The following is a 17562-nucleotide window of genomic DNA, read 5'->3' as shown; positions in this document are numbered from 1 at the left end:
CGTCACTAGTGTCATGTAGTCACTCCCGTTAGTGGCATGTGGTCACGCCCCCTCACAACACATGACCACGCCCATTTTGCGTCCCTAAGTACCACTAAGAAAATATTTCTACTTGCACCACTGGGTACAGCCCTGGCACCGCCATTAACTATTTTAACTTGTGCCATTCAGCAGAGTAAGATATTACATAAATATTCATGTAAAAGTTTCTATTAAAGGACATCAGAGTTTTGCTTTTTAAAAATTGCTGCTTTAAATATAGTGGCTGTATCAACAAAATGTCACTGTTGCCTGCAACTTGCAAGCTTTTATATTACATATACCCCATAGACCAGTGGTTCCCAAACTTTTATAAATCACAGCACCCTAGAGTATCAGAATTTATTTCACGGAAATCCAAAGCCAAAAGTTTCTATTAGATACATTTAGAAACAAATATTAAATTAATTAAATTGCTTTAGGCTCAGTTATGTGGTGTGGGACAGGATTCACTTCTGTTTGTCCAACTATTTTATAATTGGCAGCCACCAGCACTGGTTTTGGCTATTACATGGAACATAAATAATTTAAATTGGTCCTGGACCACCAATCCAAGGCACCCCTACAAGTGTCCCAAGGCACCCCAGGGTGCGACGGCACACAGTTTGAGAATCACTGCCATAGACTGTTATCATAAAATTATCTGTAAATGTAGATTCTCCGCCAGTCCATTCTTTGAAATATTTAATTGCAAACAGAGAAAGACCTTGTAAAGTGCTCACTAACCTGCTGAGTGTACCTGATACTTTATGTAGCAAACAGCACTTTATACTCTAATCATGCGTCATACACATATCTGGCCAATTTAGTGGCTTTAAACTACAATGAAGCACATTCCCCTATACCATTTTTATGTATGACATGACAAAACACCCACATGCTTAAGGATCCCCTGTGGGTCACCATGTAGGATCCTGAAGACGGGTATTAAACCCGAAACGTTGATTATCATGGAGTTGTGAGAGTCTCTTTGCCACTATATAAGTCCACTGAGTGCTGTCCTGTATGCATGCTATACAAACGCCTTTTTGACTGGCACCTTGGCAAGTTCTGCTGATATGGGAGTGTCGGCCATATGGGTCTCATATATATATATGTTCACGCCTTGACAAAGGGGTCCACGGACCCCGAAACGTTGGTTCTATATGTGACCACTGTGATGTTTTATTGAATTTGAAATACACTTTTTTCATCAATTTCAAACGGAGTGCCGCTGCCATTCTTCTTTTGCTGTATGGATCATTTACTGCGGAGGGCACCCGGATCTATCATAATATATTGGGAGTGCCGGGCATAACAAAACTCCATATATATATATATATATATATACATATACCGTAATATCTGAGGAGAGTTGAGAGGTGTTGGCTGTCAACTACTTCATAACAAAATATCTACTTCAGATTTAGTTTAGTTTATATGAGCAATGTGAGCACAAACAACACTAAAATAATCAGTGCAAAATTTTGACAACACAAAATATAAACATACATGCAATTATGAATGCATTAAGGAAGATAACGGCAGCTACATACCTCTCTCACTGACTCGGACAGATTGGACATAACTCTCCCCCAGAATCTAAGGTCTATGCCATGGGAACTGCTATCTACAACAGTTGGAAGCTGCAGAGACAAGGGAGATAAATGAGATGAAATGTAAATCAGAAGCATAGCACAACACAGAGAAACTCTCAGCTACTAGATGCATCAACAAACAGAATTTCATGACTGATTGGTATTGGTGGTGCAGAAATGAACATAACTTATTTCTCCTCATCTCCCTTTTATATTGGGATTATTAGTATATTTATACATATCATTGTTTGTATTATATAGGGAAAAACATATAACGCCAAATACATCATTCCACAATTCCTCCCATAGCTACTTTCATACATTCATGGACTGTTAAACATACCTTACAAATCTACGACTACAACAACAAAATTCCCACAATGTCCGGGAGGCACCTGAATATCGAGTGGCACTTTCGGATGCCCAGAAGAGTGGTTAAGTCCCCCAGAGATGTCTGCCAGCAAGCTGTGCCCACCCTCTTTACGAGTGAAGTGGCCGCAACAGGCAGCTGATGATGAGATTCCAGGGACGTGCAGCCAGGGTAGGCTGTCATACTCCCTGTCAGACTTACTATAAAAATGATTAGAATAATAATAAAGAAGATAGCTATAATTTACCAAAATATCTCTTTATTATTCTGGTTGTTTTTATAGGTAAAACCCACCAAAATTGCAGCACTCCTTGGAAATACAGGGAGAGAGGAGAGGTGAGGCAACACCAGCTCAGCCGCACCTCTGATAGTCAGACACTGCCTGGAGCTGGGGGCTGGGCCATGAAGCAACCAATAAGCACAGACAAAAGAGCCAATTGAGGCACGTCTTACTGTTGGTGGCGCGCCATGAGCTCTGATGGACACCTCTGACAATCAGGTGACCACCTATCCAGGAAGTACATCAGAGCTCAGCAGCAACAGGATTGTGTCTATGGTTGAAGCTAGATCCAAGTGGGCTAAGGGACCTTTTCCGTCAGGGGGAGGAGTCACGACACAAGGGGGAGGAGCTAGGCCAGCGGGATAGTTCCTCTACTATCCACGCCACCAACTATTACCTTTAGTAATCAGGTGGCGAGCGAAGCGAGCCACCGAGCCCGAAGCGTGGCGAGCGAAGCGAGCCCATGAGGGTACTTTTTGGGTACCCTGTTCGGCCGTAGCTCCTCCCCCTCGTGACGTGTCTCCTCCCCTAGGTACGTCAGAAGGTCCCTTCTCCCACTCCGATATAGAATCAACCTTGTGTCTATGTTGTGTCTATCCCCCCTTCAGTTAATGTTGGCCCAGAGGGAATCAGACCACGTGAACCATGGGACAAACCATGGGACATACCATGTGAACTGTGATGGCAAGAGGAGGAGCAAGGTGCAGAACATGGGACTCAAAGTGCTTCGCTCGCCACCAGGTTACTAAAGGGAGTAGTTGGTGACATGGATAGTAAAACTACTATCCACCGACCTTGCTCTTCCCCCTGCCGTCACAGGTGAAATGGTAATTTGTGTCCCATGTGTCACGTGGTCTGATTACCTCAGAGCCTACATGCAGTGAAGGGACTCTAGCTGCTATAGCAGCAACAGCAGTACTGAGGAGGGACGGAGCATGCAGAGGAAACACACAAGGAGGAAAAGGTGAGGAGGGTCAGCTGTAGACAACAGGACACTATAGCTGGTTACACACTGGAGCAATGTATACCCAGCTGACATGACGGCCCGACGGGCTGACATATCGGAAACCTGGGAACACATTGAGCGATGATAACAAAGGACTGAACAATCACTGTTCTGTCCTTCATTAACATGCATGTTGTCGCTAGCGATATCATCAGGTTTGCTGTGCAGCACATCAAACCTGGCACCTGCATATCGTGGGTGTCAAACCGTGGGCACCAGCATATTGGGCATACACACTGCCCTATATGCGCTGATGTGAGCGATATGTTGGTCCGATCCACAACATATCGCTCAATGTGTACCCAGCTTATCGGGGGCGGGGGAACTCGTAAATCACTGTGCAATTGGATAGGGGGTTTCCCAGCAGACTCCAGTAGCTGGCACCTCTTCACTATGCAGGGACTGGCACCTTCTGTGCAAGGGATGGAGGATCTTCTGTGCTAGAGGGAGACTGTATGGGGGGGGGGATCTGTGAGGGTGGAGATCTGTGCTAGTGGGTCTGTTTCATATATGTGTGTGTAAATCTGGCTCTGATACTAGCCAGTGCCTCCCAAGCTACTGACCTCACCGCACGTCCCTGTGCAATTTGCAGCATTGTAGTGCGGGATGAGGGGAGGGGGGTGTGGTGGGGGTGGGGGGGGAGCGACACTGAGATGAAGCATCCCCCTACCCTTAGCAACACCCTCTTCCGCTGCACCATGCCCCCTGCAGTACCTGGCTGCCCATGCCCAGAGGGGGCGGACCAAAGGTCAGCATTAGCAAGTATTTCTATTTTTTGCTAGTGCAGATCTGGATGCTTCTTGCGATGCCTCTGACTAAGGCTGGTTACACACCAGACAGCGATGTCGGCGAACCCGCTGTTGTACCGACAGAGCGGCTGATTCAGGTAAGTATAAACACCTTATGTTCGGGTGCTCAATATGTTGGTCAGGACACCCAGCTGGGCGGCCATTTGAACGTCAGCCCCTGGAGCAAGTATACAGACGGTCAGCTGATCGCCCGTACAAACAGCCCTATGCGCCGATATATCTGAAGATAAATTGCCCATTGGCTCAGGAGGAAGCCGCTGAATCCATAGGCGGAGAAACGCGTTGAGAGAGGTCCAAAGCACACGGATCTGGTTGCACATCTATCTGGGACACATTTACACAAACGGATCTGAGGTGTGGCGTGAAACAAGGGAGGAGTCGGCTGCGGAGACTTCGGCACAGCAGACAATCAGCTGGTCGGTGAGAACCCATTACAAACAAGCCCGCTCAGTAACCAGTGCCCAGGACAGATTATGAGATCCCCATTTAGAGGGCAGTATATTAATATGGTTGCATGCCCATGTTAATTCTGGTGGATTGCAGTGATTTACTAACCATCATCTGACATAATCTAGGTTATGGACATTGCTGGCTATACTAACTAACTAACCTAATATCTGGATATACATGTGCTTAGCATTCCATCTGCTTATATGGACACAATTGTGACTGAATACTGGATACCATATGCTGCTAAGTAGTTGAGGGTTAAATTCTAGTCATCAGGGGCCCCTCAGTTAAATTATATACATGTTATCAATTGATTAACATACCAGTGACGCATCATTGACAGGTCATGATTGAATTAGAGGGCATGTTGTGAGATCTGCATCTTATGGGTTGATAAGTTTTATCATTTAAATTTAAAGTCATTTTAATACCGGCCGGGTCTATGTGTGTGTGTTACATGTATGTTCATTGTTAATTGTCCGAATAATGTGTTATTAAAAAGCATGAAATGATTCCGGCTATGCAGCGCTTTATTTATTAATTTACTGCATATATCGGCTGCTGCAGTAGTTACTGACAATAACTAGCTTCGGGAATGTAGGTGGCATTTAACTTATCTCCGCTAAACCTACTACTAGGTTTTGCTGGACTGAAATTCATTGCAGGCCACTTCTGCTGCTGCACAATGTTTGTGCAAACCCACGCACACATGATTTAACAGTGATTTTTAATCTAATGAAAGTTATGCCTCCAAACTGTCTGTGAGCCTCAGCAAAATGTAATCAGTATCTTTATACCAGGAAACAATGCAGCCTCTCTACTTTGTTGGCACTTCGCAAATATTTTGCAATATTGAGCAATGTTCAAAGCAAACAACATTGACAAAGTTCCTCCTCAACATTTACTAAATGCATTATAGTCTCATTCATAAAGTAAAAACACAAACAAACACTGTCAGATGATTTGGATAATTGCAGTACATAAGGGTTTGAAAAGTATCATCACGTGAAACTGTAAAAGGTAGGTTTTATATGGACACCAACTGTCTGTCATTTCCCAGAACACTCACAGACACAAACAGTTTTGCAGGAAATATCCAACTTTTTATGCTGAAAATAGCTCTGTACCAATTCTATACCTCAGTATTATACTGTTTCCTCTGAGATGTACGTTGTTGTTATTATTAGGTGAAGGAGAGTATTTACAATATAATGCAACCCAGTGGTCGAAGTGGAAATTTTGAAGTGGGGGTATGGAAAAGCGCTCCAGAAAAGGGGGTGTGGTCACCCAAAAGGGGGCGTGTCCAGTGTAGTAGAACCCCTTATACTACTGTATCTAGTACTGGTGCCCCTTTCACCTTATAGCACACGGTAGGAGCTAAAATTCACATTATAGCACACGGTACGAGACGGAATTCACATTATAGCACATGGGCCCTCATTCAGAGTTGTTCGCTCGCTAGCTGCTTTTAGCAGCATTGCAAACGCTAGGCCGCCGCCCTCTGGGAGTGTATCTTAGCTTAGCAGAATAGCGAACGAGAGATTAGCAGAACTGCTACTAAATAATTCTTTGCAGTTTCTGAGTAGCTCCAGACCTACTCCTAGATTGCGATCAGTTCAGTCCGTTTAGTTCCTGGTTTGACGTCACAAACACGCCCTGCGTTTGGCCAGCCACTCCCCCGTTTCTCCAGACACTCCCGCGTTTTTCCCTAACACGCCGGCGTTTTTTAGCACACTCCCGGAAGACGCTCAGTTACCACCCAGAAACGCCCCTTTCCTGTCAATCATTCACCGATCAGCAGTGCGACTGAAAAGCGTTGCACAAACACCAGAAAATCTAGTTTTGTGTTAAATAACTTAGAGCATGTGCTCTGCGTACCACATGCATGCGCATTTAGCAACAAAACGCAGCATAGTGAAAATCGGCAACGAGCGAACAACTCGGAATGACCACCATGGTACGAGCCGAAATTCACATTATAGCACACTGAATGAGCCGAAATTCACATTATAGCCCACTGAATGAGCCGAAATTCACATTATAGCCCACTGAATGAGCCGAAATTCACATTATAGCCCACTGAATGAGCCAAAATTCACATTATAGCACACTGAATGAGCCGAAATTCACATTATACCACACTGAATGAGCTGAAATTGTGACAGCAGGGACAGCCAGAGTGACAGCAGGGACAGGGAGAGAGAGTGACGACAGGGAGAGAGAGTGATGACAGGGAGAGAGAGAGTGACGACAGGGAGAGAGAGAGTGACGACAGTAACAGCAGGGAGAGAGAGAGTGACAAGAGTGACGACAGTGACAGCAAGGAGAGAGAGAGTGATGACAGGGAGAGAGAGTGACGTCAGGGAGAGAGAGTGGCGACAGGGAGAGAGAGAGAGAGTGACGACAGTGACAGCAGGGAGAGAGAGAGTGACGAGAGTGAAGACACTGACAGCAAGGAGAGAGAGGGTGACGACAGTGACAGCAGGGAGAGAGAGAGTGACGACAGTGACAGCAGGGAAAGAGAGAGTGATGACAGTGACAGCAGGGAGAGAGAGAGTGACGACAGTGACAGCAGGGAGAGAGAGAGTGACGACAGTGATAGCAGGGAGAGAGAGAGTGACAGTAGGGACAGGGACAGTAACGACAGGGAGAGAGGGTGACAGCAGGGGAACATTACCTGACTGTGGTCGGCGGAGGCACCCATGGGCAGCGGCGGTGAGGTCCCTCTGACTGCCATTTGTTGCGGGTGGCGGCGGGCGGCAGTGAGCGGCGGGCGGCTGGCAGCTGTGAGCTAGTACAGCGCTCTACACAGCCACCGGCCGCCGAGCAGGGACGGGAGCACCATGTGCAGCAGGGTGGCCACTTCCCTCGCCTCCTGCTGCACTTTCATTTCCAGATCAGTGGAAGAAGTGGCGGTATAACACACCGCCGTATACCGCCCCACTTCGACCACTGATGCAACCAGGGGTGCCATTAGGCTGGTTCAAAGGGGTACATGGGCCATTATTGGGTATCTCAGAAGCTCCACCGTACACCCTAAATTTTGCCACACCTGATACAGGGGCCAGGCCGATCTGTTGACGATTGTGAACATAACCAAATGTGTGGTCAATGGGGGACAAAAGAAGCTTATGTGAAGCGGGAGCACGATCCGCACAGGGGATGCGCCGGTGTCAGATCTGGTGGGTGGCGGTAGCGGAGGCGCTGGGATGGGAAAGACGCTGTCCGGCATGTGATCGCTCGCCTCCCCCCCCCCCCCCTCGCACATCACGCAGGGAGAGGACTGACTGGCTTCCTCTCTCCACAGCACACAGCAGTGTGTAATAGTAGTCAGGGGCAGATGTATTAACCTGGAGAAGGCATAAGGGAGGGATAGACAAGTGATAAGTGCATGGTGATAAACGCACCAGCCAATCAGCTCCTAACTGTTAATTTACATATTGGAGCTGATTGGCTGGTGCATTTATCACCTTGCACTTATCACTGGTTTGTCACTTCCTTATGTCTTCTCCAGGTTAATACATCTGCCTCTCAGTCCTCTCTCTCCCTGCCCAAAGTGCCTCTGTGTGAAATGCGTAAAGGGGTGTAGCAGTACCCAGGCCCTTGCCAGGCCCGGGTCTGGGTAAAGAGTATCTCTCTACTCCCCTACTCACCCCCCTCCTCCTCTCCGCACCACTGCCTGTTGACTTGGGAGGGTGGGAGGAACAGGGGTTTGTAGACTATCCCAATAGTACTGGGATACTAATTACATATAAAATGCTATATTGCATCAAATGCTGAGTTTCCTTTAGTATTCAATTTGACTAATACTGAGGCGAACAAAAATTGGTCATAGATAATGCTTCATTGCCTGCATGGAAATATCTGTATATGTTCCTCTATATGTACAGCTGTGCGCATGTTTATGGTGCACCTGCTCCCTTGGTTTGATTCTCATCATCATCATAACCACCAGCAGCAGCAGCAGCAGCACGCACTTGTACCAGCCTATACTTGGTGCAGGCATCAGTGGATTTCCCAGCCACTAGGCACGTGAAGCATGTGCCTAGAGGCAGCACTTGTTGGTGGGGAGGCCAGGTGATTCTTTTTTGTCATTCCAATTTAGTTTTTAACATTTTATTTACAACTATTGGGAGCTGGATAATGGCCCTCATTCCGAGTTGTTCGCTCGCAAGCTGCTTTTAGCAGCTTTGCACACGCTAAGCCGCCGCCTACTGGGAGTGAATCTTAGCTTATCAAAATTGCGAACGAAAGATTAGCAAATTTGCGAATAGACACTTCTTAGCAGTTTCTGAGTAGCTCCACACTTACTCGGCATCTGCGATCAGTTCAGTACTTGTCGTTCCTGGTTTGACGTCACAAACACACCCAGCGTTTGCCCAGACACTCCTCCGTTTCTCCAGCCACTCCCGCGTTTTTCCCAGAAACGGTAGCGTTTTTTCGCACACACCCATAAAACGCCCAGTTTCCGCCCAGAAACACCCACTTCCTGTCAATCACATTACGATCACCAGAACGAAGAAAAAACCTCGTAATGCCGTGAGTAAAATATCTAACTGCATAGCAAATTTACTTGGCGCAGTCGCACTGCGGGCATTGCGCATGCGCATTAGCGACTAATCGCTCCGTTGCGAGAAAAAAATACAGAGCGAACAACTCGGAATGACCCCCAATGTGCAGCAAATTGTGGTCCGGGAGGTGGTAGTGGGGTAAGGTTGGGGCTGATTTGGCAGTCTTGAGGCATCCGGGCTGACCCCAAAATGAAGGGGGCAGTGACGTGATGGGGGGTGGGGGTAGCCAATAATGTGCCTAGGGGTGGCCTGACCACTAAATCCGCCCCTGGGTGCAGGTCATATGCCTGGAAGCAGCCATTGTTACGCTTTGATTCAACTATGCTAAGCACACGGTTGCATCACCACACTCTCACTGAATGCCTCTTCAGTCGCTTGTAGAGATGTGATTGTAATATGTTTGACACCACATATTCCATACATGTGTACGTTCACTTCCAAAGCTTAAGCAGTGCATAAACACGCAAGATGCACTCCGCAAATAGATTTAAGGTCTACGTAACATCAGGGCCTATGTCACTGCATATCCTAAAGCCAAGTTTGACCTGAGGTGCTCAGCCGCAACATAGGTCTATAACTATAAGAGTATACTTGATATATGGACCTGTTACTGTACATTATGGATGCTCTTTGGGAAGTATGGAGTGACAGAGTGTGTATTGCTGAATGTATGATATGCAGGACATTGAGTCACTTACATTCTGGCCTAGTTGTAGGTCGGAAGTTAGGGGATGCTGTTGGTAGAACATGCAATTGTTTGTGGGGAGTTTATGTTTTTCTAGAAAATAACATCCAGCTTAAGCTTGTTACCATGCACTCTGTGTTCTTTAATTATATATTTATGTTACTGTATTTTATTATATTATACTATTGTAAAAATAATAATAATTTTAGTATATTAGGTATTTGCAGAAAAGAAGATAAAACAGCATACCTTAACAAAACACTCCACTAGATAAAACACACTCTGATAGACCGAATTATTATTCATTTTGTAAAGAGGGTTATGCAAATCCATTTAGGCTACCATAACTCATAGGTTAAACTGGGTGCGTTATGATCCAACTGCCAGAATTATAAGTACATCCCAGTTAAACTTCCCATGTTACTACATTGAAAGCAGCACTGTGATTTTATAGTGCAAAGGTAAAAATATATTGTAACTTGGAATAATGCAGTGGTTGATAAATATGAACTTAAGGTATTTTAAAGAATTGTTCTCATAGATATTCGAGCCTTACTGTGTTTGCCAGAGAATGCTAAATTAAACTGCGTACTATAATATTGTTTTTGGCACAAACTTTGTCACAGTGTTACAACTAATTAAGCTCACTTCCTAGAGGGATCATAAACTGAACATGCTCAAAAGTAATGTTCCATTACCAAAAGAGAACTTGTTTTAATTGACATATGGCGCAACATGTTTTTTTTTCCCAGGGTAAAAGTGCCTTCTACATTTTTGAATTTGAGTAGATTCTATAACACGTGTCGTCTGTCCTAAAGTGTCAAATCTTCTTCTACACTATCAATCATTCTAAAATAATGGACCCGTCTTCACTCTTCATCCTGTTGTTTACAATCATACACATTTGTCAACGCCTTAGTTTAGCCACAGGAACTCTCTGGTCATGAATGCAAAGTTTGGAACCCAGTATATATTAGAAAGAAACACATCACAGCTTTGCGTGGGTCCAATTCTATTGACCTGCAGCTGCAAGAGTACAACTTGCTATTCCATTTGCTTGAATCTGAACTGACCTGCAAAACTCCTTTTATCATTAAAGGACATCAATTGTGTCTCAGGAACCTGTTCACTATCGGCAGCCAATTGGCCCCTGATTATTAAGCATTCAACTCGCCAGTACTTTTAAGTATAAATTTGCCACAGTGGTGGATACTTAAGTACCACAGTAATTCTGCTTTGCTCTGGTCGCGGGACAGCTGCTTCGAAAATAATTTGTCCCAGAAGTATTATCACTATCACCACTAATTACTAGTAAGTGTAAGTGCACATGTGTGAACTGGGTTGATGAATGCGTACAAAGGGGACCACTTGAGTCGGGGGAATCTGTATATACCAGGTATAGAGCCATTTCCCTCCATTACACTTTCTAATGTGATGACCTACTGTAGACTATACCAAACCCCAGTCAGTCCTGCCTAAGTGGTTGCACGATTTCCCAAACTTAACAACTGTCCTTATGCTTAGAGCCCTAGCTGATTCTTGTCACCTCGTCCCTGCAAGTTCTTATAGGGAGTTTTTTTTTATATTTATCATGGAACACATATCAGTCTGCATTGTGGCTTTTTAATACATTCTTTTTTCTTCCCATAGATGTCCTCAGTGTAGTGAGGACAATGCAGATCTTTATAACAGTTTATGGTCTTAAGGGAAGTACTCACGGAGCGATCGCTGCTTAAAATCTAAGCAATCTGACTAGACTGCCTAGATTTTAAACATTGATCACTCCGTGTGTACCCCCACAGCGATAGTGATGCGCGGCCCCGTGCATCGCTATCGCTTGTGCTAGGCTCAATCTAGCAGGTCGCTCATTTCTAGCAGGTCGCTCAATCTAGCGGCCCCCCGTCTCCCCCCGCACGCTCAGCACACGTTGCACTGTGCTGAGCGGTTCGCTCAGCACACATCTCTCCCCAAACTGGGCCATGAATACGGCCCTTAACCCTTTAGTTAAGGGGGGTACACACGGAGAGATCAGTGCTTAAATTCTAAGCAATCGGGGGGCGTGGCCTGGAGGCTGATCAGGCTGGCAGCACTTTCAGTGAGCTCCTCTGAAACCGGGAGTTTTTCTGATTAAATTAAGCCTCCACGCACCTTACACATTTCAGACCTTACAGCCCTGCAGTAAGGAACGGCTGTGGTAGTGGTGAGCTGGTGCTGCGGAATCGGGGAGACGGTTTTCTGGCTCCTGCGGGTTGCGGCCTACTCACCACATACGAGCCGGGGCCTCGATTTGCTGATGACGTTCCCGCCACGAAGCGACCCTACCTGGAGCGCCTGACAGAGATCCCTGCACCTCGCTCGTGACACCGGATCGTCACTTCCACACCGCTGGGACCAGCCGGATGGAGAGGGAGGCCCGAAACCTGGCCGGTGGCGGAGCGGGTGATCCGGAGCCCCGGCAGCGGCCATTTTAGATCTTGGGAGATGGAGGGAGATGCAGCAGACACCCGGTGGGGGCGACCCTCCGTGGCCAGGTAAGCCTCTCCCCCTGCCCCAGCCCGTGAGAGGTGTCCTCCTCCTCTCCCCCCTCACACCCTTGCTACCGGCAGGCATCATCACCCGCCTCAGACAGGCCGCCAGGTGAGACGCGGTCCCTCGCCTCATATGGGCATACTCTGGGGCCAGACTCTAGTGAATCCCTGACACCCCGCTCCCCCCGGAGGACCCCGCAAAGCCTCTCCTCGCTTCCTGGGGCGTTATACCCGGAGACGTAGAATGGGCCTTCTAGCTGCGGCCTAATGAAAATGCTGTAAACGCGGCCCTGCTCATTAGACGACCCCTGGCAGTGGACCCGCTTCACCCGAAGCTACACAGGCCAGTCCGGCTGGTGACCTCTCAGCGAGGTTACAAAGAGAGACCAGCAACACCTTAGGGATTTGTTGCGGACTCCCCCCCGGAAGGATCTCACACAGGCCACTCTCTCTCATATCCTGCTGCCTGACCCCTTCTCTTACATAGGGATCCCCTAACTTCCTGGCCTCTCTCCTCTACAGAAATATGCCCCATTCTCTCTCATGATTTACGAATTGTCAGTGCCCTGATTTTATTATCAACGATCCACATCAATTGTCCGAGGCATATCCTCTTCAGTGTACTCCATAGACCTGCCATACGCTGCCAGCTATACCTCTGTTCACAGAAATGTACCTCCCTGGACACAAGTCCTCTGAGCAGCCATGCTGCTGTATGTTTTTTTTTGAACCCAACACATTCTGAGCTTATTGCAAACATCCCCCTCGCTGATCTCACCGGATTATGGGGCTAACCACAAACTCGTCTAGAAGGAGCAACAACCAACCTCAAAAAGTTACGAGGCGGACCTGAGACCTTTCTTTCACCCAACTACCTCTCCGCAGATGGAGAACCGATCCTCCCCTCATCCCTCAACATCCACTTCTGCCTCCTCTATCTCAAACCCAGTGGACGATATGGCTGATCCTGCGACGACAGGCGGCCGCGATCTACGGGAGATCCTGACCTTCATGAGATCCCTCCCCACTAAGCAAGATCTTCAAGACACTATTAGGAATGAGCTTGCCTCCATTAAAGGCGAAATCTCACACTTGTCAGACTGCATAGTAAATTTAGAGGAAGACCAAGAGACAAATGTCTCCTTTATGACCTCATTGAGAGACTCCATCCTTGCTCAGTCTAAAGAAATCCATACCTTACAGTCAAGAATGACAGATATCGACAACAGAGGCAGACGGAATAACATCCGTGTCTGCGGTCTTCCAGAAGATGTCCCCCAATCTGGGCTTGTGGACGCCCTAACCAAAATATTTAACAAACTCTTGAATAAGGATTCGGATAACGTTATTACTTTTGATAGAGCCCATAGAGCCCTCAAGCCAAGAGGCCTCCCCACTGATCGACCCCGTGACATCATATGCCGGCTCCATTATTTCTCTCAGAAAGAAGAAATTATGTTCAAAGCCCACCAACTGTCCAGAATCGACTTCAACGGCTCCGACATATGCCTCTATCAAGACCTCTCCTGGCACACACTCCAGCAACGGAAATTCTTAAAACCTCTAACGGACGAACTGCAGAAACGTCAATTACGTTATCACTGGGGTTTCCCTTTTAGCCTTCAAGCCTGTTCTTTGGGAAAGTGGTTCACCCTGTCCTCCCACGCAGACTTCTCATTGTTCTGTTCTTCATTAGGTCTACCTCCACTGGACATACCGGATTGGGAGTTCCATCTCCCTGAGATCACTCTCCCTAAACGGGCCCCTGGCTTACAACCCTCGCACGAGGTTCGCAGTGCCAAGAAAAAAGCCCAATCGATCACTTCTACCTCCAAGAATGGTCTGATGTGAAGGACTCTCCTGTATTGCATTATATTGCCTGACTTTCTCTAGGTTCTCATATTGCTATCAACATGTTGGAGGGTAACCTCCTCTTTGGTGAGAGTTTTCTTGTAAGTTTTTGTTATGTTACTAATTATTAATGGATGTCTTTGCTAACTAACCAATCCGTACTTTTATAGTAGTTTTGTTGATGGTGGGGGTTGTGGTTGTACCTGCGGCCTTCGTTACCCGTCAACGGTTTCTCTTATTGTAGGATTTTTTCGTGTCAGTTTCAATATGTTTCTTCAACTGGGTTCCTGTTACGGTTCACTCCCTTTCCCCCATTATACCCACCCGTGGCTATATGCCGGTAGTGAGGCTGAAGGTCATGCAGTTCAGTCTCTCTCCTGCGGGTTTATTGCTGATATTATTACATTCTTTCCTCTTTGTCTCTTTTTCCGCTCTTTCTCTTTTTTCCCCTCTTTGTTTCTCCCACCACTTTCAGATTTATGGAAGATCACTCTATTTCACGCCACCATGAGTATCCCGGGGAAAATTAAGATACTGTCCCTCAATGCGCGTGGTCTTAACACGCCGGAGAAGAGATCTAGCCTTCTACGTCTACTGAGATCTGAAAGGGCAGATGTAGCATTGGTGCAGGATACCCACTTTAAGAGTGGAATTCATAACCTCTTACCAATCGTTACTATCCCACAGCATACTACAGCAACACCCCAGGTAGCAAATCCAAGGGAGTAGCAATAGTTTTTTCCAGAGACTTGCACATCTAAGACGATTCCACACATAGGGTGGTATCGGGTAGGCTCCTCTTCTTGAATTGTAAAATCTTTGAACAATTATTCACCTTTGCAGTGATCTACGCCCCAAACCAGGCTCAACTATCTTTCTTTAACTCTCATTTATCCAGGTTAGACTCTTTGTCCAGGGGAATCACTGTTTTAGGCGGAGACTTCAATTGGACAATAGACCCCAGTACTGACACATTGGGGTATATTTACTAAGGTCCCGATTTTGACCGAGATGCCGTTTTTTCATCAAAGTGTCATCTCGGTAATTTACTAAGCAATAATCACGGCAGTGATGAGGGCATTCGTAATTTTTTGGAAGTCCAACAAAAAAATTACGAATGAATACACCATCGGTCAAAACGCGGCTGTTTAACTATGAATCTCGGTAATTTACTAAGAAGTGCAAAGCAAAAAAAAAACAAACACTGCCGTGAAAAATTACAACTCGTAAAAAAGTGCTAAAAAAAAACAGACCTGCTTTTTTAATCCGTGATTGTATAGGCATGCAGGGATCCATGAGATCCGTGCATGTATATCAGTGGGAAGGGGTGGGAAAGTGGTTATTTTCTTTAAAAAAATTGCGTGGGGTCCCCCCTCCTAAGCATAACCAGCCTCGGGCTCTTTGAGCCGATCCTGGTTGCAGAAATATGGGGGAAAAATTGACAGGGGTTCCCCCATATTTAAGCAACCAGCATCGGGCTCTGCGCCTGGTCCTGGTTCCAAAAATGCAGGGGACAAAAAGAGTAGGGGTCCCCCGTATTTTTAAAACCAGCACCGGGCTCCACTAGCTGGACAGATAATGCCACAGCCGGGGGTCACTTTTATATAGTGCCCTGCGGCCGTGGCATCAAAAATCCAACTAGTCACCCCTGGCCGGGGTACCCTGGGGGAGTGGGGACCCCTTCAATCAAGGGGTCCCCCCCCAGCCACCCAAGGGCCAGGGGGGAAGCCTGAGGCTGTCCCCCCCATCCAATTGGCTGCGGATGGGGGGCTGATAGCCTTTTGTGAAAATGAAAAGATATTGTTTTTAGTAGCAGTACTACAAGGCCCAGCAAGCCTCCCCCGCATGCTGGTACTTGGAGAACCACAAGTACCAGCATGCGACGGAAAAACGGGCCCGCTGGTACCTGTAGTACTACTACTAAAAAAATACCCAAAAAAAGACAAGACACACACACCTTGAAAGTAAAGATTTATTACATACATCCACACAAACATACATACATACTTACCTTATGTTCACACGAGGGTCGGTCCTCTTCTCCAGTAGAATCCAAGGGGTACCTGTTGAATAAATTCTACTCACCAGATCCAGGGTCCTAGGCTCCTCGGAGAATCCTTTTGTAATCCACGTACTTGATTAAAAGAAAAAAACGGACACCCGAGCCACGCACTGAAAGGGGACCCATGTTTGCACATGGGCCCCCTTTCCCCGAATGCCAGAAACCCACTCTGACTGATGTCTAAGTGGGTTTCTTCAGCCAATCAGGGAGCGCCACGTTGTAGCACCCTCCTGATCGGCTGTGTGCTCCTGTACTGACTGACAGGCAGCACGCGGCAGTGTTACAATGTAGCACCTATGCGCTCCATTGTAACCAATGGTGGGAACTTTCTGCCCTGCGGTTGACCGAAAGTGACCTCACCGCTGAGCAGAAAGTTCCCACCATTGGTTACAATGGAGCGCATAGGCGCTACATTGTAACACTGCCGTGTGCCGCCTGTCAGTCAGTACAGGAGCACACAGCTGATCAGGAGGGTGCTACAACGTGGCGCTCCCTGATTGGCTGAAGAAACCCACTTAGACATCAGTCAGAGTGGGTTTCTGGCATTCGGGGAAAGGGGGCCCAAGTGCAAACATGGGTCCCCTTTCAGTGCGTGGCTCGGGTGTCCGTTTTTTTTTTTTAATCAAGTACGTGGATTACAAAAGGATTCTCCGAGGAGCCTGGGACCCTGGATCTGGTGAGTAGAATTTATTCAACAGGTACCCCATGGATTCTACTGGAGAAGAGGACCGACCCTCGTGTGAACATAAGGTAAGTATGTTTGTATGTTTGTGTGGATGTATGTAATAAAACTTTACTTTCAAGGTGTGTGTGTCTTGTCTTTTTTTGGGTATTTTTTTAGTAGTAGTACTACAGGTACCAGCGGGCCCGTTTTTCCGCCGCATGCTGGTACTTGTGGTTCTCCAAGTACCAGCATGCGGGGGAGGCTTGCTGGGCCTTGTAGTACTGCTACTAAAAACAATATCTTTTCATTTTCACAAAAGGCTATCAGCCCCCCATCCGCAGCCAATTGGATGGGGGGGACAGCCTCGGGCTTCACCCCTGGCCCTTGGGTGGCTGGGGGGGGGGACCCCTTGATTGAAGGGGTCCCCACTCCCCCAGGGTACCCCGGCCAGGGGTGACTAGTTGGATATTTGATGCCACGGCCGCAGGGCACTATATAAAAGAGACCCCCGGCTGTGGCATTATCTGTCCAGCTAGTGGAGCCCGGTGCTGGTTTTAAAAATACGGGGGACCCCTACTCTTTTTGTCCCCCGTATTTTTGGAACCAGGACCAGGCGCAGAGCCCGATGCTGGTTGCTTAAATATGGGGGAACCCCTGTCAATTTTTTTCC

At 47.0% G+C, this 17562-nt stretch overlaps 1 protein-coding gene across 1 annotated transcript in view; it reads right to left on the bottom strand.

Moving 5' to 3' along the window:
• Positions 1 to 17562, bottom strand: part of ABCA4 (ATP binding cassette subfamily A member 4) — a 502596-nt gene that overhangs the window by 362003 nt on the left and 123031 nt on the right. Inside the window, exon 7 of the mRNA XM_063941498.1 lies at positions 1575 to 1664. Within this exon, the coding sequence (XP_063797568.1) occupies positions 1575 to 1664 (90 nt within the window). The remainder of the gene's footprint in view (positions 1 to 1574; positions 1665 to 17562) is intronic.

The sequence above is a fragment of the Pseudophryne corroboree genome, chromosome 9, assembly GCF_028390025.1.
Source record: "Pseudophryne corroboree isolate aPseCor3 chromosome 9, aPseCor3.hap2, whole genome shotgun sequence".
Lineage (NCBI taxonomy): Eukaryota > Metazoa > Chordata > Amphibia > Anura > Myobatrachidae > Pseudophryne > Pseudophryne corroboree.
This window is presented reverse-complemented; position numbering and strand designations above follow the sequence as displayed.